The sequence below is a fragment of the Plecotus auritus genome (assembly GCF_963455305.1).
Source record: "Plecotus auritus genome assembly, chromosome: 6".
Taxonomy (NCBI): Eukaryota; Metazoa; Chordata; class Mammalia; order Chiroptera; family Vespertilionidae; genus Plecotus; species Plecotus auritus.
The window spans coordinates 147,193,675-147,218,574 of record NC_137773.1 but is presented as its reverse complement, the minus strand read 5'-3'; the positions used below and the strand labels follow the sequence as shown (position 1 = coordinate 147,218,574).

General features: G+C 50.5%; 1 protein-coding gene across 3 annotated transcripts in view; it reads left to right on the top strand.

The window, feature by feature from the left end:
- The window catches only part of MRAS (muscle RAS oncogene homolog), a 42,621-nt gene extending 33,187 nt beyond the window's left edge, over positions 1–9,434 (top strand). For all 3 annotated transcript variants that reach the window (XM_080674336.1, XM_080674335.1, XM_080674337.1), the window contains exons 3-6: positions 1,567–1,720; positions 3,030–3,129; positions 5,056–5,135; positions 6,316–9,434. In XM_080674336.1, the coding sequence (XP_080530462.1) occupies positions 1,567–1,720; positions 3,030–3,129; positions 5,056–5,135; positions 6,316–6,415 (434 nt within the window). In that variant the 3' untranslated portion in view covers positions 6,416–9,434. The remainder of the gene's footprint in view (positions 1–1,566; positions 1,721–3,029; positions 3,130–5,055; positions 5,136–6,315) is intronic.
- The last annotated feature ends 15,466 nt before the right edge of the window (positions 9,435–24,900 follow it).

Here is a 24,900-nt window from a genome sequence, read left to right as displayed (position 1 = left end):
TATCATTGATTTTCTCAAAGAACCAATTTTCAGTCCGTTGATTTTTCCCATTTGGCTCCACTCGCATCTGTATTATTTCCTTTTGTCTGCCTACTTTGGATTTGATTTGCTCTCTTTTCCTAATTTCTTAAAGCAGAAGCTGATGTCATAGATTTGAACATTTGGTTTTTCCCTAGGTATTCATTTGGTGCTATAAATCTTCCCTAACCACTCGTTTAGCTGCATCCCACAAAACTTAATAAGTTATGTTTTTCTTTTCATTCTGTTCAAAATACTTTCTAATTTCCCCTTTGATTTCTTCTTTGACCCATTGGTTACTTAGAAATATATTATTTAGTTCTCAAGTATTTAGGAATTTTCTAGAGATCTTTCTGTCATTGGTTTCTGTTTTAATTTCATTGTGTCAGAGAATAAACAGTATATCATTTGAATTCTTTAAAACATATTGGGGTGGGGGGAGCCAGGGCTAGAAAAGGAGTGGGGAGCTGGGAGAACCATCTCAGCAAAGAGTTCCTCCCAACCATCCCCTCTCACTGTCAAAGTCACAAATCTAAGCATCTAAGAATGTTGCCATATGTGTGTGTGTGTGTGTGTGTGTGTGTGTGTGTGTGTGTATCTGGATTTTTAAAAGGAGGAATTGACAAATCCTGTAATCATTGCGGGAGAATTGAATGGGCTTCCCTTAGAGATGGAAAAGTGGACAAGAGACAGAGAGAACACACTTTACACTCTAACAGAAAATAAGTATTTTAAATACACATGAAATCATCACCAAAATTGGCCATATGTTAGGCTATAAATAAAAATTTCAACCAGTTCCAGAAATCATAAATCATATGAGCCATTTTTGGCCTATAATGCAATAAGATCATAAATCAACAGGGTATAAAAGAATCTAGCCACTCTTTGCTGACATGGTTCTCCCAGCTCCCCACTCCTCTTCTAGCCCTGGCTCCCCCCCACCCCCATTCCCCCACCGCCACCCCTCTAACATCTTCATCCTAAGAGCATCCTGAGAGACAGGCCCTGGCTCTCAGGGGCCACTCCTTCCCCTGGGCCCTCCTGGTATCTGTCCACATGGCTGAGGAGCCTCCTAACCCAGGTGGCCCCTTCAGGGCTCTCCCCGAGCACATCCACAGACAAGCTGCCCTCCCAGAGGCTGCCAGGCAGGTGCACTGTTTCCACTTACAGAGGAGGAAAGGAGCTGAGTCAGATGACTTCCCCAAGAATCCCATTGGAAGGGCACACGGGGAGCCATGCCCAGGCCAGAGGGACTTGGAAGCCCGCTGATCACAGGCCTTTCTGTAGACCGAGAACTAAGGCCCGGGGAGCACCATGGGTTGGGATCTGTGGAGCCACAGGCACATCAATTAGAGCCTCACACTGAGGTGTCTGAGGCCCCGCCAGGACCCCCACAGCCCAGCCCAGGGGCCTTGTCTCGTGGGGACAGTTTGGATTGAGCCACTGAGGGGACAGCAGCAGCGTGGGGTCTGCAGGCTGTGGCGGCGGGCGGGCGGGGGGCTCCAGGTGGCTGGTGACAGCCCTGACTGGCCCATCCCACCCCAGTTCTGGACACGGCCGGGCAGGAGGAGTTCAGTGCCATGAGGGAGCAGTACATGCGTACGGGGGACGGCTTCCTCATCGTCTTCTCGGTCACGGACAAGGCCAGCTTCGAGCACGTGGACCGCTTCCACCAGCTCATCCTGCGCGTCAAGGACAGGTGGGCACAGCGGGGCGGGCTCCCCGCTCCTGGCTCCGAGCAGCCTCTGTCTTTCTGTCTGTCTGTCTGTCTGTCTGTCTGAATCTCTCTCTCAGATTTTCAGGTGGAAGCTGAGGCACGAGGGGCAGAGCTGAATTCAGACCCTGATCCCTCCAGCTCCTACCCTGGTTCTTTCTATGGGGTCAGACTGTCCCAGCTTAACCAATGTCTTATTACAAAGAAAAAGTGAATTTTTTTTCTCCAGTATGCATTGTAATTGGTTAAATTGCATTTGAATGTGAGCCCCCCAATTAAAGGCTCTTCTTTTTCCTTAGCTTATATGGAGTAGTTAAATAATTTGGAGTCTGTTTTAAGCCTGATTGGTTTCTTCCAGTTAATTGCATCTTAAAGAGGCAATGTAAAGCAAGTAAAAGGGCAAACTTTGAGCAAATCTCAGTAAATTCCAAAAATTCATTTAACACCTATTCCAAAGGCAAAATGTTATAACTTTACAAGGTAAAGGGATACACAGTTCTCCTCTCTCTCTCTCTCTCTCTCTCTCTCTCTCTTTCTCTCTTTCTCTCTCTCTGTCCCCCCCCACACACACATGCACACATACACTCACACTCACATATACAAAGCTCTAAGAGAGAAATGTGGGTTAAACCCCTGACCATAGCAGTCTCAAAAGAGAAAACATACATGACTCCGGTTTAAATACTCAACCTTCTAGCTATTAAAGAGGTGCAAGGAAATATGGTCAAGTCCCATTTCCACCTGTCCAGTTATGATTTTCTTAGTAGAAATAGCCAGCACTGACAGCTGCTGTGAGGCGGGATTTATTCACTTTGGACCGCGTTTGGCCACGTGTGTCAATGGGAGTCTCTAAGGCAGGCATGCCCCTTGATCCCGCCCTCCTCCTGGGAGCCATCCTGATTCTGCAGCCACCATTCATTGAGTGCCAACTGTCCGACACACCGTGGCCCTGGCGCTCTTCACGAGTCCTTGCCGATGGCCACGGCAGCCGGCATGGTTGGTGCATCTGGGTGGCCGGAGGTGGAAGGAAGCGGGTCTGGGAACCCAGCCCCTGGCCCAGGGGCCCCTCAGTGTCCTCACTCACAGTGCTGAGCCAGGGGGTTCCCTGCAGAGCCCCTCGCTCGCCTTGTAACAGGCCTAAGCCTCCAAACCAGGCAGGCAGCAGCCTCGGGCCCCTTTCCCATCCCGGAGGTGCTGTGTGCTGTGTGCTGTGTTAGGCCTGAGGGGTGGCTACGCTGCCTTCAGGGGGGTGGGGACAGCGAAATCTCACAAGCTGCTGTTCCTTGTTTCTCAGGGAGTCATTCCCGATGATCCTCGTGGCCAACAAGGTTGATTTGATGCATTTGAGGAAAATCACCAGGGAGCAAGGAAAAGAAATGGCGACCAAACACAATGTAAGTTGCGTGTGTGTGTGTGTGTGTGTGTGTGTGTTGGGGGAGCCAGAGGATGTGTAAAAGTCACTCCTGCAGGCCTGGTCTGTGTGGATGGAACTTGAGCCTCGCTGGTAGTGGGCTGGGTTCCACGGGGAAGCTTGGCGGGCACATGCGATGGTGGGATATTTTGTGAAACAGAACAGTGGGCCCGAGAGAAAGCACCCTCTTGTCAGTCATTAGAGGCTCTAATGTGGGGAGCAGGTGCCTTCACAGTGGACTGCAAGCTGCGGGTACAATGGGCCTGACTCAGCAGAGCATCGCTGGGCTGTGCTGAGGGCAGGCTCCGTCCCTATCTCCGGGCCGGGGGCCTGAGTACGCTCAGACTCATCGGGTCAGCTGCCAGGCGCTGTGCTGAGGGCACCCTCACAACCACACACTGAGGTGGATTCGATTCTCTCCCGCTCTCAGGGACTCACACTGAGGTCCGCCCGGGCCACAGTGTCAGCAGCATGCTATGCCATGTTTAGCTCTAGGTGATGCCCCTTTGCCAGCTGGATGGTGCAGGGTGGGGCCCCTGGACTCTTCCCACCTCTCCCTGCATCGGCACAGCCCCTGCCCTGGCCTCATTGGCCAGTCATGTAGAGGTCTGCCCTGACTGCCCGGAAGTCTGCAAGGCTGCCCGGGCCCTCTGCCCCGTGGGCCCAGCTCTGTGAGTAGAGGAAGGGGGCTCACTGCGAGGTAGTTCTGCTTGTCTGCCTTCTGTGTTCATTCTCATATTCATTCAGCACTCATGGCCGGGAAACACAGCTCCTTTCCTTCTAGTGACAGCAGACAAACAGACACAGCAGGTTAGAGTGGGTCAGAAGGTGACATGTGCTGTGGAAAGGTAAATCGGGGAAGAGAGTTGGGATGGTGGGGTGCAGGGGTGCTTTTCTAAATAGGTGGCAGGGAAGGCCTTGCTGGGAGGGTGCGTGTCAGCCAGGACTTACGGGAGGCGAGGGACTGAGCCTGCGGGTGTCAGGAAAGAAGTCCCGGCAGAGGGAGTCATCAGCACAGAGGCTCTGAGGCGGGAGTTTGAGGAACAAGAGGAACAGCAGGAGGCCTGTGTGGCTGGAGCAGGAGCAGGAGGGGTGAGTAGCAGGCGTGAGGTCAGAGAGATGGTTAAGGCCTACGGACTTTCACTCTGAGCGAGAGGGGAAGCCGTGGAAGGTTGTGAGTGAGGAGTGACGTGGTCTGACTCATGGCCGAACAGCTTCGCTCAGGTAGCCCGGGGCAGGCTGGCGTGGGCCAGTGGGGCGCACGAAGGTGGAGAGCCGTGGATGCATTCTGGGTGTGTTTCTAAGAGAGCCAACAGAGTTGGTTCACAGATTGTATGTGAGGAGAGAGAGAAGGAAAGGAATTGGGGTGACTGCAAGGCTTGGGGCATGAGTCATTTTCAGAACACTGAGTGACCGTAACTGGGCCAGGGGAGACTCCAGGAGCAAGTGTGTGGGGAGACCAGGAGCTTGGCTTTAGAGCTCTTCAGTTTGAGGGTGCACAGTCCTGGCCGTGGGGCGGCCTGGCCTTCGGCTTACCCGCCTGCGTCCTCTCTGGACCCTGGGAAGAGGAGCAGACGTGCCCCAGATAGAGAAATAGACTCAGGAAGAAAAACGAGTAGAATCAGAGAGTATTTTAGTTTGATAAATGAACGTCTTTAGTCTTCTGGTATAGAAAGCGATCATGTGAATTTTATTTTTAAGGAGCCATTACATATCTCTGTGGCTAGAGAGCAAGAGGGAATTGGAAAAACTGCCAGTGAAACTTGCAGAGGGAGAAGCCACCGCGGGACATGGGGATGTCGGGCCAGGGTTGTGCGGGGGCTTTGAAAGCATCGGGTTCCCCAGGGCCCCTGAGAATTTGCATGTGGCCTTAGTGCCCCTTTCACCGAGAGTGACCTTTGCCTTCCAGATCCCATACATAGAAACCAGTGCCAAGGACCCACCTCTCAATGTGGACAAAGCCTTCCATGACCTGGTCAGAGTAATCAGGTGAGCACGGTGCCTGCCCTAGACACAGGGCCTCTGGGCAAGGTGGGCACCAGGAGAGCCAGACCTGAGGGAGGCTGGGCACTTCTGGGCCTGTTTTTAAATTTCTTCACCCTCCCCTCTTCCCACCTCCCTTTGCTCACCCCGCTGTCTCTGAGTGAAGCATCACTAGCTGAAGGGAGGTGCCTGCTGCCTGAGGCTCCGCCTCCTCTCTGGGCTCCCCTGGTCCTGCAGCGTGGCCTCCCCGAGGCAGCTCCCTCCACCCTGCCCTCCGTGTCCCCCCAGCACCGCAGCTACCCTTTGACATTTCACCTGAACACCCAACATTCTTACTCCCAGGCTCAAATCTCAGGGGGCGTTGAGCGTGTGTCCCTTTGTAGACCCCACACCCATTCCGTCTACAGGATTGTCAGAAATCCCAATCAGGAGCCTCTCATACATTCCTCCGCAGTCACCTGGTGCTGAGGTGACTGACACAGCCTCCCGGCTGGTCTCCCTGTCACCCACCTTTCCCATTTCCAATGTCTTCAAGTTAGGTGTGAAACCACATACAGGGCTCTAACAGTGTCCTTCCCAGCCGCCACCCTTGGCCCCCAGCACAGCAAACAGGTGTATACACACACACACACACACACACACACACACACACACACACACGGGCTCCCAGCACAGGCTGTGCCATTGCTGGCTACATCTTCTGTGCTCTCGAAATTATTTTTCTCATGGGCATTTTGCCTCCAGTTAGGATATGCTATCACCAGGAGGTGGCGAAGTCTTGGTTACAGACCAGTAGTTCCCAGGAGAGGTTTTAGACATAGGAAATGAACAGAAAGCATGTATAAAGCTTGTACTCGGCTGACCTGTCATTTTATTTAAAATATGAAACATGGAAATAGAGGCGAACATTATATAACACATAACGTAGAGTATGATTTAAATCAATGTAGCCACAGCATGATGGCAGCAGTTCTCACCAGTAGGATGAGAGACACTGTCCAGGCCATGCCCTCCTTCAGCACCTAGGACAGCAGCATCTCTGCTGCCCGCCCCCCCCCCATTCCTACCCCACCCCCACCCTCACCCCCAGCCTCCCTGCCTCAGACCCAGGGGCAAGGGAGGGAAGGCACAGGGAGAAGCAAAGCCCATTCTGATGTTGACTTTCTGCCTTTCATTGTCTCAAAAGGCAACAGATTCCAGAAAAGAGCCAGAAGAAGAAGAAGAAAACCAAATGGCGGGGAGACCGGGCCACTGGTACCCACAAACTTCAGTGTGTGATATTGTGATGGGCCTGGGGCCCTGGGCACAGTCACCGTGAACTGGCCAGCCCTCGGGACCCCTCCACTGCCTAACCTCACGGGGAACTGTTTCTAACCATGACCCTTGACCCAAGGACTGGGCACAGGAAGGGAGACAGGGAGGGTGGGCAGGGAGGAAAGGGGGTCTGGCTTCCTCAAAAGGGCACAGGCTTCGTGTCTCACGAGACACAGCATCCGAGCCCCGCGTGTGATTCAGCCGGTTCCTCCCGTCTCCTGGCGGCTGTGTTGTTTCTTTGAACTACATAGTGTTGGTTCGAGGTGGGCGTTTACCCATCACGTACAGAGTACGAAACAAGCCATGACCCAGCTCCCCGCTTGTCTCCAGTCCTCGGTGTCTGAGCTTGGGCGTCTTTTGTAGGTTTTTAAATTATTTTAGTGATTACTGTTGTCTCGAGGGGGTCTGTGCCCACTGTCCGGGGGAGTTTCAGCTCTTCAGCAGATCCCCCTGACAACACGTGCAGAATATCATGGTTGTTTTTCACTGAGTTTTCCCAGCAGTGCCAAACTCACCTCACTATGAGGGACAGTGACTGGGAGACCAGATGACTGGGGCCCGAAGCTGGAGGCCTCAGGGCAGCAGACCCTGCTCGTGGCCTGAAAATGGGGGCGATGAGAGCGGTGTCTAACAGGAGGGTTTCACGGCAGATATCAGGAAACAGAATCTCATTTTGCTGAGGGGAGAGGCTGGCGAGAGCTTGCCAGTTCTGCAAGGTGTTTCGTTATCCTGGAGATGTAGAGACTCAAGTGCACAGATCTGCCCAAGTGTCCGTGTCTTTCCCAGTCGGCATGGGCTCGGTCTGTCCTTCCCGCCCGTGACAGAGCTCCCCACCGGCCTGTGCTGCCCACACCTCTCATCACAGACACACTGACAAGGCCTGCATGCTTCTCCACGCCACAGTGCACTCAGGGGGCACCATCCGGGGATTCTGGTTTGTGCTGAACCTTAAGCAGAAGTGATCCAATACTGTTGTTACCTAAACCGTGTTCCCTCTGAATCAACCGACGACCACTCCTGAGGCCCAGCGAATCCTTTGCAGAGTCAGCGTCAGGCCGCCTTTCTGGCACATACTGTTACTAACCTCTCGGATCTTAACTATAACATGCGATCGGAGGAGAAAGGAAGGTTGAGGTGAAGACATCGCTCCCATACCCCTGTTTCTACGAGGGGACAGTCCCCCAACTCCCTGGTGAGGTCCCCCTCCCCCTCAGTGCTGCTGGTGAGAGCCAGACTGGATTTGGGGGCCAGGGTGGGGTGCAGGGGCAGCAGGCATGGCAGTGACCCCTGAGAGGAGGTCAGAGATGAAGTGGCGCATCTTGTGACCTTATTTTACAAATGTTACCAATCGGGTCACTGGGCAAACTAGAGCATCCCCAGCAGGTGGCCTGGCCACTGTTTGGAGAAAGGACCGGGGGAAAGCGAGTGACCGGCTGGAGGTCGGGACACCGGATCCTTCTCCAGTTCTGAGGGAGCACCGAGGGGCCAGCCGGAGGGATCTGCTGCAGAAGGAAACAGCCGAGTTTTGTTAGTTGGAAATCAAACTTCTTTATGTGTCTAAATGGCCCTTTTTTTCCTGACCCTAAAAGAAAGGATAATAAAGAACATTCCAGATCAGGCACCTCACAGCTCCCCAAGAACCCACCATGTTAATGAATGGGCATCTTAAACACTAACAGTAAGCTCCCCTGAGCCACGGCCCCAGTGCCCTGTGGTGGCAGCTGCAGGCCGGTGAGGGCGAGGCAAGGCTGGCAGCAGGAAGTCGGGCAGAGATGTTTGATTCGAGGCAGCGGTGGCGTGGGACCAGGGGCTCTGCACACGGGGCAGTGTCCACCGTCGGAAAGCATCTACCGGGCACGGACCACCACCAGCGCACCTGCCCACGGGGGAGCCTGCAATGCCCTGAGCACTGTGTGGAGAGTCTCGGAAGCAGATAAGCTGACCTAGAGTGAAGCCCTTAGCCGGGAAGGTAACAGACAAAGGGGTTCCAACCGCTCCCGGGCCCCCCGCCCAACCGGGCCAGTGCATCTGCCCTGCCTGGCCCCATCTTCCAGGGCATCCATCCTGCACTCAGCCCATAGCTCCACTCCACAGTGCCCGAGAGGGGACCTGGGTCAGGGGTGGCCTCTGTGGCCTCTGCTGTGGAGCCAGTGGTCAGCCTCCATCTCCCATGGCCTCCTTTTCCTCACAGGTGCAATGGGTAAATAACACTTTTAAAAGACAGGTCTTTGGGTTTGAGTGGCCGAGAAGGCTTCCAGATAGGCCAGAGTGGGGTGTGCCTTGGGGCAGCCCCAGCACAACATTTTCTCCAGGGCCCCCTGGCAGGTCAGTCTTGGAACCCGCGGGCCTTGTTACCTGGCGAATGAGGACCGGGACTTGTGTCTTTTGTGACATCCCGGTGTTCCCACTGTTTTTCCAGACGAGCTGAATAGTACATCCCCGGGAGCACACCCTTCCTGAAACCCCCACCCCATGCCTTCGCCACTGTGTGCTCTCAGATTTCCTTCTAAAATCCCGAACCTCCCCCTGCAAGGGCTCCCTTTCTCCCCAGCCGGCAATCCTGGCCACTCTCCCACCCCCTCTGCCTGGGGTACGGCCACGGACTTCCCCTGCACTTTGCCACGCAAAGTGGATGGTTTTTCTTAGGACTTTGCCTCGCTGTGGAGAGCACTGGGGGCCTGTCTCACTAACACGTGGCAGCTCTAACTCAAAGGACCTTCACGTGTGACGACAGTCAACCCAGAGCCATAGACGGACTGCCCCCATGAGCAGCCCGTTGGATTAGGAATTCCATGTCGGTTTACTAAGAACAAAAGATACTTGAACAGCGGAGCGCCTGTGAGCGCCCCGCTTCTGTTACGCAGTATTAATAGGTGGCCATTGTCGTGAGACGAGAGCGATGCCTGGAGATCTCGACGATGCTTGAGCCTTTTCTGTAACTTTTTATTAAGTCTTTGTGTATCTCAACTCATTAATAAAGAAATGAAGAGGAACACTTGTCTTATTTCCTCTTATTCGAATATTCCTAACATTTTGCTGACAACGTTGTCAGCTGACAGTGTCTGGCTCAGAACACCCATCTCTTATGGGCGAACCTGAAGTCAGGAGACCACTGGGGGCCTGGGAGGTGTCTCCTTCCTCACGGAGCCCGAGGAGGAAGGCAGGTGTGGAGACACAGCCCCTTGAGGTTGGGCAGCCCTGGATTGGAGCTTTGCCACCGACCTTTCTGGGCCTCTGAGCACGTTCCCTGCTTCATGCTCAGCTGCCCTTCCCGTGAATGGGGCGGGATGTGCTCCTCCTAGGTAGGCTGAGGGGGCTCACAGCAAGAAAATGTGCTCTTTGTAGAGGCCCCTGTGGGGTTGTCTGATGTGCTTTTCATGGAAACTGCCCCCTGCCCCCATCACGAGATCACAGTCGACGTGATTTCACTTTTCTATTGATTGGACCTGGTGGGTACTTGACCAAGCTGAGCCTCTCTCTTCTGTATCATCTGAGTTCTCTCTCTGAGATCTTTCCCATATTAACACAAACAAGAACAAAACCTTCCTTTGACCCACATCCTTTGCCAGATACGACCCGTTGCTTCTCTGCTCTTTTGTAGAAAGGGATCTTAAAAGAGTAGCCTATACTCACTCTCATGAATCCCTCTCATGCCTTTCTCTTTAAACTGCTCCAAAGAGGCGTTCACCCCTCGTTCTCCCACTACCTTTTTCTTTTTTTTTTTAAATATATTTTATTGATTTTTTACAGAGAGGAAGGGAGAGGGATAGAGAGTTAGAAACATCGATGAGAGAGAAACATCGATCAGCTGCCTCCTGCACACCCCCTACTGGGGACATGCCCGCAACCAAGGTACATGCCCTTGACCGGAATCGAACCTGGGACCTTTCAGTCCGCAGGCCAATGCTCTATCCACTGAGCCAAACCGGTTTCGGCTCCCACTACCTTTTTCAAGGTCTCTAGTGGCTCCCATCATGTTGAATGCAGTGGTGGGCTCAGTCTTCTCATCATTGACCTTCTTACCGCATTGACACAGTTGACTACTCCCTCTTCCTTCCTTCACTGGCTTCTAGGATGCCACCATATCTGGTTGTTCTCCTTCCTGTGGTCCCTCCCTAACCTCCTTTGCTAGTCCCCCCTCTTCCATCTAACCTATGGATAGAAGCCAGGAGGTGTCCCCCAGGTCAGCATCGCAGCATCAGCATCACTCACAATGCTGGAAATTCATACTCTTGGGCTCTGTCCTGATCTTCTCAACCAGAATCTGCATTTTAATGAGAACCGCAGGTGACTCAGGTACACTGAAGTCTGAGTACCACTGCCCTAGAACATCAGCTCAGCATCAGAATGAAATCCAGCCCTGGACTCCCTGTGCTTCACAGCCCAGTTCAACCATGTGCAACCAGAAGAAGCCTCATGGGCATTCATCGCAACAATTGGAGTTTGCTCCTCTGACAGCAACAGCTGCAAGATTCTGCCTGGTGAAGGCAGCGAGCTCGCAAGTGTCCCGCAGTCAGCACATGGTTCCCTTAACTATGGGAAGTTTTTACTCAATGGCAAGTGGGCTCCAGGTTTGCTTCTCAAACCCTCTAGCGTTTTTCGTAAAACGTGGACAACTGCCCGACTGGCATGGCTCAGTGGCTGAGCCTCGACCTAGGAACCATGAGGTCACAGTTCGATTCCTGGTCAGGGCACATGCCCGGGTTGCAGGCTCGATCCTCAGTGTGGGGTGTGCAGGAGGCAGCTGATCAATGATGTCTCATTGATGTTTCTACCTCTTTCTCTCTCCTTTCCTCTCTGAAATCAATTTTTAAAAATAGGGGTTTTTTTTTAAAGAAAAAAATGTGGACAAGGATGTTCAATGTAAAGAACAAGAGAACTCGAACGATCGGAGCGGAAAACAGGTGAAGGCCCTGTTCTTCGGGCACTCTGAGGTGAGTGCTCTGTGCCAACCACTCCCAGGCCCCGGGACTTGCACTTTCTAGGCTCGAACATAGTGTCAAATTAGCTCATTACATGCTAATGTGGAAAGTACACAAAGAAAAGAAGGCTGAGTTTACAGGGATCCAAGAACTGAAGGATGCATCCCGGCAGCGATGCGTAAGCCGTGCACTCTGGCCCCCGCCCAGCTTCCTGGCCAGGCTTGGCACCTGCGCCTGAGCGGAGGAGCGGAGGTGAAATACCTGGATGAGTGGTCCTCAAGGTCTGGTCCCCAGTCCAGCAGCTTCAGCATCACTGAGAACTTGTAGGAAATACAAATCACCTGGCCCCGTCTCAGACCCGCTGAGTGAGAAATTCTGCATGGAGGAGGATTTATAAGCCCTGCAGGAGATTCCGGTGCTCCCTCGGGTCTGAGAGCCCTGAATGAAAATGAAAACCCCATCACACGCAGGCCAGTGGCAGCTGGTTCGTTCTCACCTGCAAGACAGCAGCTGGCTGTCTGGACCAAGGGGCCCAGGTCCTTCCTGCATCTGAATCCTAGGGGCCCCAGGACATGCAGGATTGTGTGTATTCTGGGGAAATAATCATTTTCTCAATCCTCACGGTGCCACCACCATGTGTTACCCAGAGAGAAAATGAGCTGACCCCTTGACCGTCCTCTTCCAACTTCAGGCCCTTCTGGTAGTTTCACAGCCGCTGAGAGCGGGAAGAGGAAATGAAAGGAGCAGAGATCCATCTCCCCTTCTAAGGAGCGCGGATAAAGTTCTTCACTTGGTTGACACATCCCTGCACACGCCCCCACAGCATCCTGAGGGAGGGGCCCGCCCTCCTTCTCCCAGTTCCCCCAAGTGACTCAGTGTGCGACCCACGCATGACTCACCCACCGCCTCCCCCGCGGTGGTTAGCAGCACCTGCCACTCAGAATTGACAGAAGAGGAGAGGAAATTCAATGCTGTGGCAGCCCGGGAAAGACGTGGTTGGGTAGGAACCCTGCAGGGAACGCAGGCAGAGGAGGGATGTGAGGCAGGTAGCAAAGCCGCCTCAAGTCCAGTGCCATCACCTGGAATTCATAACCACCTACACCAGTGGTTTCGAAAAGGTCTGTGTATTAGTATTAGGGTCACTTCAGGAGGTTGGGGGGAAATCTCGAGGCTCAGGCCACACCCCCAGAGAATCTGGAACAATTGGCCTGGGTAGGGGCCTGGGTATGAAGACTTGTTAAAGCGCCCCAGGTGATTTGGCGGCACAGCCAGGGTGGAGACCATGAGAGGGTCCTTGGGGGTCTGGCCCCTGAATACTATGCTTCTCGGTGATGATGGAGTAATACAGGAAACAACTGCCTGGAGGAACCCGTGTCTGAGGTTGCTCAGGACCGGTTTCCCGGCCTTTGTAAACGGACATCTACCACAGGCATCTTCTCTTCTCATTGGTGCTCCCAGAGCCTGGCTTGCCCTGCCGCAGTGTGTCCTGACACCTCATTCCTTCACGTCCCTTCCAGGTTTATGGAAGGCCTGGTGGCACAAAGTTCACACAATGTTTACTGAAGGAATGGACAATGACTACAGACACCGGCACGGGCCTCCAGGCCTTAAAACCGAAGTCAGACAGGCTCCTACTGCCCTTCTCCGCTCCCAACCCCACGGCCCATGGCGCCCCAAGGCCAGGTGCAGACTTCAGATAGTTCCCAAGGGTCAGGTGCTCAGTGATTTCCTCTTCTGTCTGTTCCACGGCCGCCCTGCCTCCGTTTCCACAAAGAAACCCCACTCTCAGTAACCATCCCTGAGCTTTGCTGCGGACTCCGGGGTCCCAGGGCTGGTCCCTCTGCCGTCTGGGCCTCTCAATTGGCCACCAGCCCATGCTCCACGAGACCCCCCACCCACCCCAGTCCTCCCCCACCGCCAGCGCCTCCCTCAGATCCTCGCACCGCCACTGGTTTGCCTTCCTTTGCTGTGATCCCATAATCCATTCCTGGGCTGAAATGTGGTTCCAGTGGTTACTAGGTAACCAAGGTTTCCCATTTGCTGAGGACTGAGGGCTTTTCTGGGACATGGACCTTCAGCACCAACAGCAGCACAGTCCAGACAAAACAATGTTGCCCTAGCCGGTTTGGCTCACTGGATAGAGCATCGGCCTGGGGACTGAAGGGTCCCAGGTTCGATTCCAGTCAAGGGCACGTTCCTTGGTTGCAGGCACATCCCCGGTAGGGTGTGTGCAGGAAGCAGCTGATCGATGCTTCTCTCTCATCGATGTTTCTAACTTTCTATCTCTCTCCCTCTCTGTAAAAATCAATAAAATATATATTTTAAAAAAACTCACAATGTTCATATAACAACTCCTCCCCTCCTCCCCCTCCCCCCCCAAAAAATAAGTCCGGTAGTTGGTCACCCTACTCGTAAGAATAAAACTTTCACCTTGTTCTAGAACAATATGAATCACTATAAATTAGGTGGCAGTTCTCAAACTTTATCAGCCGTCACAGTCGTCTAGGAGCTGGATAAATGCAGGCTTTTCTGAATCAGCCGGCCTGGGGTGGGGCCCCAGAATTTGTCCTTATCACAACGTCCTGGGAATGTGATGTTGCTGGTCTGGCACCACACTTCGTACACCCCGAATTAGCTCATCCATGTCACACATTCACAGAGTGCACGGCAGATACTAGCGACCAGCGAACATTTTGCTGAGCCCTTGCTATAAGCCAGGCACTGTGCTGTTCAGACACAGCATCTCACGTAATCCCCACGGCAGGGACCCTGAGGTGGGTGATATGACGCTTATTTCATAGAGAGGAACCCCGAGGTCCAGGGAAACCCAGGAGTGACTGAGCCTGAACTTGCACCCAGTTCTCTCCTCCTCGGTTTGCCACCACCCCCGCCATGCGGAGCACGAGCTCGTCCCAGCTGGCTACCCCACCCTTTCCATTTTCACTTGTTTCAGGAAAATCTTTCGATGCATCTCCCACTTCCCGGCCTTCTTCTGAGTGAACTGAATGCAGATCAACTTCCCCTGGTGACTCAGCAGCAGCGTTTTGAACCTCGTTAGTTCACTGTCACTTTCCTGAGCATCTGCACTGAGCTTCCTCCCACAGCCCAGCCGCAAGTCCTTGATGCAGGGCACTACAATGTTCATATAACACCCCCCACCCCCCCCAAAAAAAAATAGTAAGTCCAGGTTTTTGTTTTGCCTTTGTAGTTGGCATTGCTGAGCTTCTGACGTTTTTGGTGCACAGAGGCTGTGTGGGGCGGTGCCCAGGTCTAGCCCAGCTTTGCTGCTGGCTGATGACCTTAGGCAACCTCTCTATGCCTCAACTTCCTCATCTGTCAAATGGTGTTGATGATAATTGTACTTTTAACGCTATCGGACTATTGCTGGGTTTGAATTAGATATATACTTTCAGAAGAAATGGCTGGCATAGAGAATCTCTAATTAAATGTTAGCTAAGATCTCAGAATCAGATCATTAAATGCTTTGGGAGTGCCTACCAGCAAGTACAGCCACCACTTATTGAACACTTAGCAAGTATTAGTCATTGTGCCTTGCATGGGTCACCTCACTTAAGGTTTGGAGGAGCTGGGTGACTTGCCCAAACATTCAGCCCAGTAAGCGGGGTGCTAGGATCCCGTCCAGGCCAATATAGCATCTCTGCCACCCTTGCAGGGCCAGTCCTAGGCTGGGCATCAGCAAGGAGGCTCGGCCTCACTCCATCACCACTCTCCCTTGGATCACTGGCCTGGAAGGCTCTGCCCTGAACCCCCATCCTCTGGCCACAGCTCCTGCCCCCCAGCCACTCCCCTGTTTGCTTCACCCCCATGGCCCAATGCGCTTCCCCTGAAAGGCAGCCTCCACACTCCACTCACTCTGCCTGTTGCCCTCTCTTCTCTTGGGACCCAGGGCTACTCGGAGCTTTGCTTTCACCAGGCTCCTCTTGTCAAACAATACAGTCCATCCACCCGGCAGGCAAGTTGGCATTAGGCATCAAGAGGCTTAAAATTCTCTATCCTAAAAATTCCGCTCTCCTACAGAAGTCATTGAAGATGAAAAGAATGATGAACCAAGCTGATCTTTGCATTCATAAGACAAACAATTGGAAATGATCCAAGGGAACAATAATTGCGGAAGGTTAAATAAGGAATGTTATGCCCATAAAATGGGATGTTGTCCAGCTATTAAGAGAAGATGTGTGAACCAGCATAGGAACTATATATTTCCTGTACTTTCATGATCCCTGCGTGTTATAATCATTTTTAAAAATCTTCACTTAGTGGAAACATGGAGAAAATGGCATCAAATTCCATTTATTTTCATTTATTTGACCACCAGTAAGATTGGACTTTTATGGTTTGTCCACTTTTATTCCTTACAGAATGCCTATTTATGCCCTCTCTTCAATTTCCATTGGGGATTTTCTTTTTCTTATTTATGAGCTTTTACATATTAAGTTTACTGGCCACTTATATGTTACTAGGAACCCTGCGCACAAATCCGTGCTCCAGCAGCTCTCTGCGGGGCCTGGCCTCTCTGCACCCACTATCCAGAGGCTCTCTGCGGCCCAGAGGCCCATCCACATCCTGGCCTGGCCAGAGGTCCTCTGCAGCTGGGGTGGAACACTTGCATTCCGCCAAGCCTCTCATGCTGTCCACTCTCAGCAGCTGCCCCTGGGACTGGGGGACTCTGGCATGGCTGAGAGGACTGGGCGCTGCCATCTTGTGGCTATGGGCACTGCCATCTTTGTGATGGAGTGATGGTTAATTTGCATATTACCCTTTTATTAGATAGGATATTTATTCCAAAATTTCCCAATGTAATTTCTCTCTTAATTTTATTTATAATTTATTTTTACACTATATATTTTTTATTTTAAATGTTCAGAGCTCTCATTTTATTCTTTATGGTTTTTGTCTTTGGTATAAATGCTAATGAGGTCTTTTCTCATCTATCTATCTATCTATCTATATATTTATAATACCTTTATACCTTTATCCCCCAGATGACTTTCTAGCCATTAAATAATACAGTGGAATTGTTCACACTCCATATCATTATAGTGAAGATTAAATGTGTGAATTCTTGAAAGCTCTAGAAACAATCACTGGAACATAGTAGGTGCTGTATTATTAATGTAAACATTAATTCATTGGAGATTTATTCTGGAGTTAGATATGAAATAGGTTTTAGCTTTGTGTTAAGCCAATTGTCCCAACATTATTTATTTACTAGAAGCCCAGCGTGCGAAATTGTGCAGCCCTGCCCACCTGCGCTGGTTTTTGGTCATTACGGCATTAGGGCCACAGGCCTTTTATAATATAGACTAGAGGCCCAGCGCATGATTAAATCGTGCATGTGTAGGGTCCCCTAGGCCTAACCTGCCATCAGGGCCACGTCTGCCACCCTGTGAAGCCTCGCACACTCTGCGGATGCTGCCGACAGCCGGCGGCGCGCCTCAGACACTGCCAGCGCCCCGTGACACTCCAGAAGTCCCACCCACACTGCCGCGGGACCCATCAATGCACCTCCTGGTGAGTCCAGTAGTTGGTTGTGACGTGTCATGACCACAGGCCTTTTATGATATAGATAATATACCCTGTCCTCATCAAAAAGCTTATGCTGGCCTGGCCAGCGTGGCTCAGTGATTTAGCATCAACCTATGAACCAGAAGGTCATGGTTCAATTCCCAGTCAGGGCACATGCCCGGGTTGCAGGCTCAATCCCCGGTGTGGGGCATGCAGGAGGCAGCCAGTCAGTGATTTTCTCTTATCATTGATGTTTCTTTCTCTCTCTCCCTCTCCCTTCCTCTTGGAAAGCAATAAAAACACATTTAAAAAAAAAAAAAGCTTGTGCTGGAATGGGCAGAGCTCTGAGCTGGGGAAGAGGCTACCTGCTCACTTTTCCCAGTGCCAAGTTCAAGAGTTTTGTCCCAACAGGTTTCCTAAGGATAGGGTGCAGAACCAACTGCTATCTTCATCCCCAGCCCAGGTGCAGTGCCTCTTAGCCTCAGTCTTTCTACAAATCCTTCACTTTGACCTCTGGAGACAGTGCGATTCCCGTTTGCTCTAACCACACTCCTCCCCAGCCCGCTGAATCTTCTGGGCCAAGGTCACCAACTGCCCCCAACGTAGTCAGCATCACCAGGTAGAGCCAGGGGAAGGAGAGCCCTGTGTTTTGCACTGGACCGTAGTGAGGGGGTGAGGGGTTCTCTATCCACGTGGGGTCACCCAGCTAGGCTATGCGGCCACTGCTGGTTCCCGGGTCCAATAAGGGCCAGATTTCCATGGTCTGAAGTGCAAAAATGTTAATTGTTCTCCCTTCGTCTTATTCACCTCTGTGAGGAAGTTTTTCAGAAGCAGCACATTTTCTCTGAGGGCCATGGTATCACAGGTTAGGGAGGAGATGGATCTATTGACAGAGATGCCTCTCTTTGTTAGGCTAAGAGCTGAAGGTCACTTCCTGAGGGCTCCTCTGTCTGTTAGCCTAGAGGGCACTACGCATAGAGCATTCGTGCGAATGGCGCCCCCTGGCCTGCACAGCTGCCAAGACACGTGCTAAGAGTTTTCCTCTCGTCGCTTCCCCTTGAGTCTGATGAGGAGGAGCGAAACGCCTCTCAGGTGAGGGAACTGAGCTTCGCAGAAGTTAAATAACTCCCCCAGGTCTCACAGGCCTGAGTGGCACAGCGGGTCTCTGTGTGCCAGAGCTCCCCCACCTGAAAAACAGGGCTCGTATGAGCACTTACCCCTGTGTTGGTTGTGAGGATTCAATGAGCTGATGCCTTCAAAGAGCTTAGAAGTATTGTCTGTCAGACACATAGAAAGTTCTCCATACCAGAGTTGGTATTTTAGCATTATTCTTGCGGTAGCTCCAGCTGGTATTATCATCCCCATTTGAGGTTCTCCCGCCCCCGCCCCTCCCTCCTGCAGCCGGCTGGGCGTGCGCCTGGGAAGTGCGACTAGTGTTATTCTTGCCCACCAGGTGGCAGCACTGCAGAGCCAGTGGGTCCATTTCCCGCCGCCTCCTCTCTGTGTGGTTTGCAGGGAAGCCCTGTGCTCCCAGAGGCCCGACCCTTCTTCTGCCTGCCCACGCTCCACCTCTACCGTCTGGGGCTTCCTGCCCTCAGGGTCTGCTTGTACCCAGATAAATGTGCACCCTGGGGACTCAGTACAGGTTTGCCAGTGGTTCCCACAGGGGCAGGCCTTCTCAGAAACTGTTTGATGAAGCCCTCTGGGTCTAAACTTCCCCACGGGCCAGGCTGGCTCCTTCTGGACACTCCACACGACAGCCAAGCCTAATCCCTCACGGCTGATTTCAGTTGTCTTCTGGGGGGAGAAGATTGCTCCATCTGCTTCAAGCTTCCCAGGTAAATACAAGGAAACGTGGGCCCCGGGAAGGAGTTTCAGACGGGCTCCACACACATTCACGGTCCCACCCTGCGACCACCTCAGCAGACCCTGGGTCCCTGACCCCTGATCTGTTCCCGGGGCAACCAGCATTTCACAGAATGTGGTAGGAGGACCTCAATCACAGATGAAGCCTATTAACAGGCAGCTTCCAAAGCCCCACTTTGGGCCAGTGGTTCTCCAGGTGAGGTCCCAGGACCACTGCAACACATCACCTGGGAACTTGCAAAAAATGCAAATTCTTTCTAACCAGAAACTCCGGGGCGGAGGCAGCAATCTGTGGCTAACAAGCCCTCCAGGCGACTCTGCGGCATTGGGGTTTGAGGCACACCGGCCTGCACTCCCCCCTCGCCTGTGGCTGCGGGATCCTGCTCCACAGACACGGCCAAATCGCTCTCTCCAGAGGTCGGGTAGGTCTAAGTCATCATTTCTAAGGGGCCAAGTGTTGTGTCAATAGCGCGGTTATTGGGTTGCGTGGTATGCCACCAGGCATGGTTGTGATAGGTATTTTCCCATAGGAAGGTGCTCAAAGCTATTGTGGTTTTAGTGTTTATCTTGATGAAAATGTGTAATGTTTTCATTACAGTTGCTTAGCAAACAGAACTCTGACTTGTGACAGGGGACTGACTTCACAGATGATCAGATGTCATGGTCTATCTTGTTTCCGACAGCTTTACAATTGTTCCCCTCCAAGGCAAGGGGCGGTTGAGGTTGCCCTGAGGCATTGATGCGTTACAGTGTGAAGGGGGAGGAGATGCAGCCCATGCCCTGCACCCCTCCCCCCATAATGTAGAGGAGAGCCCCTGCCCCGGGAAGGACCAGGCTTGGGATGGGGCAGCAGGTTCCTGGTGGAGGAGAGGTGCCGGTCCATTCTTTTAGAACTCCCAATCTCAAATGGATTATAGACGTCTGACAGGAAGTGTGCACTGTTCATTCCTTTCCCTGCCTGTCACCTCCCAGAGCGGGATTTCACAGAACTCGGCATTGCCATCCAGATCCCCCGACACAGGCATCGAGAGAGGAAACACAGACTTGTTTCCTCTGAAAATGGAGCTGGTAGCATCATGTAAACAAGGCTGTCTCAGTGATGCTGGAAGCTGTCAGAAAGTAGATATTTTTTTCTAATTACAAATAAACTTGTATGTGTCTCAGAAACCCTCAACCCACTTCTTATGATTCTATGGATAGAAGTGTGAGTGAGTTGAATAATGGCCCAAAAAAGATAAGCCCAAGTCCTAACCCCCAGAACCTATGCATATGACTTTATTTGGAATTAGTATCTTTGGAAATATGATTACGTGAGAGATCTCATGATAAGATTATCATGAGATTTAGAGTGGGTTCTGAATCCATTGTCTGGCATCCTTCTAAGATAAAGGAGACAAGATCAGAGACACAGGGACAAGGAAAGCTGTGTGTTGAAAGAGAGAGGCAAAGCTTGAAGTGTTGCATTTCCAGGCTAGGGAACACCAAGGATTGCTGACAGCTACAAGGAGCTAGGAGAAGACCCCGGCTAGGTAGTTCATTGGTTAGAGCATTGTCTAGTACCCCAAGGTTGTGGCATTTCCCGTGTGGGAATTTTTAAATTACAAATTCAATTTTTGAAATGATACAGAGCTATCCAAATGTTCTGTTCCTTCTTGGGCCCGTGTGGTGGTTTTTGTCTTTGAAAGATTTTGTCCATCCAAGTTTTTTGGCATAAAGTTGTTCATAATATTCTATTCTCATTATTGTTTTAATGCCTGTAGAGACTACAGTGATATCCCCGGGGCTCTCATTCTTAATATTAATATTTTACGTCTTCCTTCTTTTTGTCCTTGTCCTTGATCCTAAGCTTATGACTTTTATTGATATTTTCAAAGAACCAGTTTTTGGTTTCATTGATTTCACAATTGTTGGTCTATGTTCTATTTCATTAATTGCTGCACTTGTCTTTATGATTTCTTTCCTTCTTTAGTTTCAATTTGCACTTCTTTTACCAATTTCTTGCAGTAGAGACACCGATCATTGGCTTTACATTTTTCTGCTTTCTAACATAAGCATTTAAAACTAGACTTTTCCTTTTAGCATTGCTTAGCTGCATCTCACAAAATGTGATGTGTTGTATTTTATCATTAGAAAAATATTTTCCAATTTTTCTTGTGGGTTTTTTTTTCTTTGACCCATGGATTAGATAGAAGTGTTTTCATTTCCAAATATTTCAGGTTTTTCTAGTTATCTTATTATTGAGCTCTGATTTAATATCGCTGTGGTTGGAGGATATACTCTGTATAATTTCAATCCTTTTACTTTAATGGCTTAGCATGTGGGGCACCATGCACACTTGGAAAGTACAGAGTTGGCCATTTGTGGTATGATGTCCTATACGTGTCATTTAAGTCACAGTGTGATGGTGCCACTCACATTTTCTAAATCCTTGCTGATTATATGTCCAAGTCTACCTATATTGAGGAAGAAGTGTTAAGACCCCCAATTATGATTGAACAATTGTTGATTCCCCCTTTGCTTGATTTTTTTTAGTGGTAGAAGGAGGAAGAGGAAATAGCAGATGGAACAAAGAGCAGACAGCAGAGTGAAACCCAAATATGCCACTTGCTACCTTAAATCCAAGAGGACTAAACATAACAAAGACAGAGATTGTCCGACTAGTTTTTAAAAATACCCAACTTTATGCATACGAGACACTTTAATATAAGAACACAGATGAGCTGAAAATAAAAGGGTGGGAAGAGATATTGTCATACACACAGTAAGCACCAGAAAGCTGGAGTGATTATATTCAGATCCGGCAAAATAGACTTCAAGACAAGGAGAACTATCAGAGATAAGCAGTGACATTTTATAATAATAAAATGGTGAATTTAGTAGGAAAACATGTTATAAATGTGTATGAGCCCAATTTCTGCTTTAAAACACACAAAGCAATATTTGACAGAACTCAAAGAAGAAATAGACAAATCAAACCCTGTTCTTAGTAACTTGTAGAATAGCTAGACAAAAAAAAAATGTGTAACGATGTGGAAATTTTGAACAATACTATCAATCTTCTTGATCTAAATGACACATAAAATATTATACCCAACAACTACAGAATACACCATTTTTTAAATTTTTTCTTGATTGTTGACAGTATTGCAGTCGTCTCCCATTTTCTCCCCTTTGCCTCCCTCCGCCCAACCCCCACCCCACCCCACCCCACCCCAGGGCTTCCCCATACTATAGTCTGTGTCCATGGGTTATGCATATATGCATATGTGTTCTGAGGTAATCTCTCCCTATTCCCTCCCCACTCCCCACCCTCACTGAGATCTGTTATTCTGTTCCATGCATCCATACCTCTGGCCCTATTTTGACAGTTTACTGTATTTTGTTCATTAGATTGACATGTAAGTGAAATCATGTGATATTTGTCTTTCTCTAACTGGCTTACTTCACTTAGCATAATAGTCTCCAGGTCCCTCCATGCTGTTTCAAAGGGTAAGAGATCCTTCTTTTTTTATAGCTGCATAGTATTCCATTGTGAAAGGTACCACAGCATTTTTATCCCCTCATCTACTGATGAGCACTTGGGTTGTTTCCAGATCTGAGCTATTGAAATAACACTGCTATGAACATATGGGTGAGGATATTCTTTCTGATTGGTGTTTTGGGATTCTTAGGATATATTCCCAGAAATAGGATTGCTGGGTCACATGGGAGTTCCATTTCTAATTTTTTGAGGAACCTCCATACTGTTTTCCACAGTGGCTGCACCAGTCTGCATTCCCACCAACAATACACTAGGGTTCGCTTTTTTTCCCCACCTCAGTACCAGCACTTGTTGTTTGTTTATTGACATAGCCATTCTGGCATGTGTGAAGTGATACTTCATTGTTGTTTTATTTATTTTTATTTTTTTAATCCTCACTCAAGGATATTTTCCCATTGATTTTTAGAGAGAGTGGAAGAGGAGGGAAAGACAGAGAGAAATATTGATGTGAGAGAAACACATCGATTGGTTGCCTCCTGCATGAGCCCTGACCATGGTCCGCTCCGGGGAGGAGCCTGCAACGGAGATACATGCCCTTGACCTGAATCGAACCCCAACCCTTCCATCTGCAGGCTGACGCTCTATCCACCGAACAAAACTGGCTAGAGCCTTATTGTAGTTTTAATTTACATCTCTCTGATGATTAGTGATGTTGAGCATTTTTTCATATGTCTATTGGCCAGCAATCAGTATGACCTCTTTGGAGAAGTGTTTATTCAGGTCCTTTGCCCATTTTTAAATTGGATTGTTTGTCTCCCTGGTGTTGACTTGTATGAGGTTGGTGAATATGTTTTCCCATACAGTTAGGTCCCCTTTTCATTTTGTTGATGGTTTCTTGTGCTGTGCAGAAGCTTTATAGTTTGATGGAGTCCCATTTGTTTGTTTGTTTCCCTTGCCCTAGGCAATGTGTTGGTGAAAATACTGCTACGTGAGATGTCTGATATTTTACTGCCTATGTTTCCTTCTAGGATTTTTATGGTTTTGTGACTTACATTTAAGTCTTTTATATCCATTTTGAGTTTATTCTTGTGTAGGAAGAATACACCATTGTTTTTCAAGCATACATAGAACCAAGACAGACTATATGTTGGGCCATAAAAATCACCCGAGCAAAACAGCCCTCTACCCCACTCCAATCACTCTCTCCCTCCCCACTTATTGCATTGTCTTCATAGCACCGTTCCTTACCTGCTCTTTTCTTGTTCTTGGATTGTTTGTGGTCTGTCTTCCCACTAGAATGTCAGCTCTGTGAGAGCAGGTGTTTTCTTCTGCCCACCCTGAGTCTCCTGTGCTGAGCACAGTGCCTGCCACTTAGCCAGTGTTTGTACTCATTTCCAAGGGCTGCCAAAACGAAGTACCACACTCTGGGTGGCTTAAAACAACAGAAATTTATTCTCTGCTGTCCTGGGGATTTATGTCTGAACTTGGAGATTTAGGCCGTCACCTGCCTGATCATTCACAGCGGGATAGATAGAAGCCCTGGGCTTTGTAACTGACCCCCAAACTCCTGAGAGCTTGCTCACCATTGATCTGTTGTCATTCACCCATCATTTGCAATGCTGGACGCCCCAGAGATGAGCAGGACTGGTCTGGCCCTCGGAAACTCCTGGTCCGATGATGCAAGGAATGAAGATCCAAAATAGCACCCGCACAGAGGTTGCGGAGTGAGGGGCAGAGGGTGTTGTGGTCACAGGAGGGTCCCTGAGCTCGGCCAGGTTGGGCTGGGGGCTAGATCTAAGCTATTTATTTATTTTTTTTAAAATGTACTTCTTTATTGATTTCAGAGAGGAAGGGAGGAGAGAGAATCATTGATCGGCTGCCTCCTGCACACCCCCTACTGGGGATCGAGCCCACAACCCAGGCATGTGCTCTTGGCCGGAATCGAACCTGGGACCCTTCAGTCCACAGGCTGATGCTCTATCTACTGAGCCAAGCCAGCTAGGGCTGGGTCTAAGCTTTATAGATGCTAGAAAAGGCGATGCGGGGTTCTAGGAGCCACTTGGAGGGCTCAGACACAAGATCAGGTCCACGCTGGGGCCGAGAGGCCCTCGAATGCCCAACCAAGAGTCTACACTAGAGTGGATAGATGGGGTGTAGGAGACAGGTATTAGGTGATGTTTCTCTATGACAAGCCATCTGTCCACAGGTCTCGGTGAGTCATATACTGCCTGGGGCAGCACCCGGTCCACCCAGGGTTTTCTAATCGGGTGTTGCAACTGCACCCGCCTTTGACGCCTGCGCGATGTTGATGTTGGAGGAAGCCCTAGCAAAAAAAAAAAAAAAAAAGGATCATTTTTACACCCAGGCAAACTCCTGACCCCGCCCCCTTCCGCCTGGTCCCGCCCCTGGAGGCGGAGCCATCCTCGGCGGTGGGCTGGGAGCTGAGAGGCGCTGCTTGCCGTGCACTCCCAGGCCCCGCGCGAGTGCCGGCTGCTGGAAACCGCGAGCTCCGAGCGCCCAGACGGCGCCGGCAAGTCCCGCAGGGCAGGTGAGGCTTGGCAGTCCGGTTCTTGCGCCTGGAGGACAGATGTGTCCGGGCGTCGGCACTCACAGACCAGAGCCCAAGTGAAGCTTTCGGAAAAGGCAAGACGGCGGCGAGGAG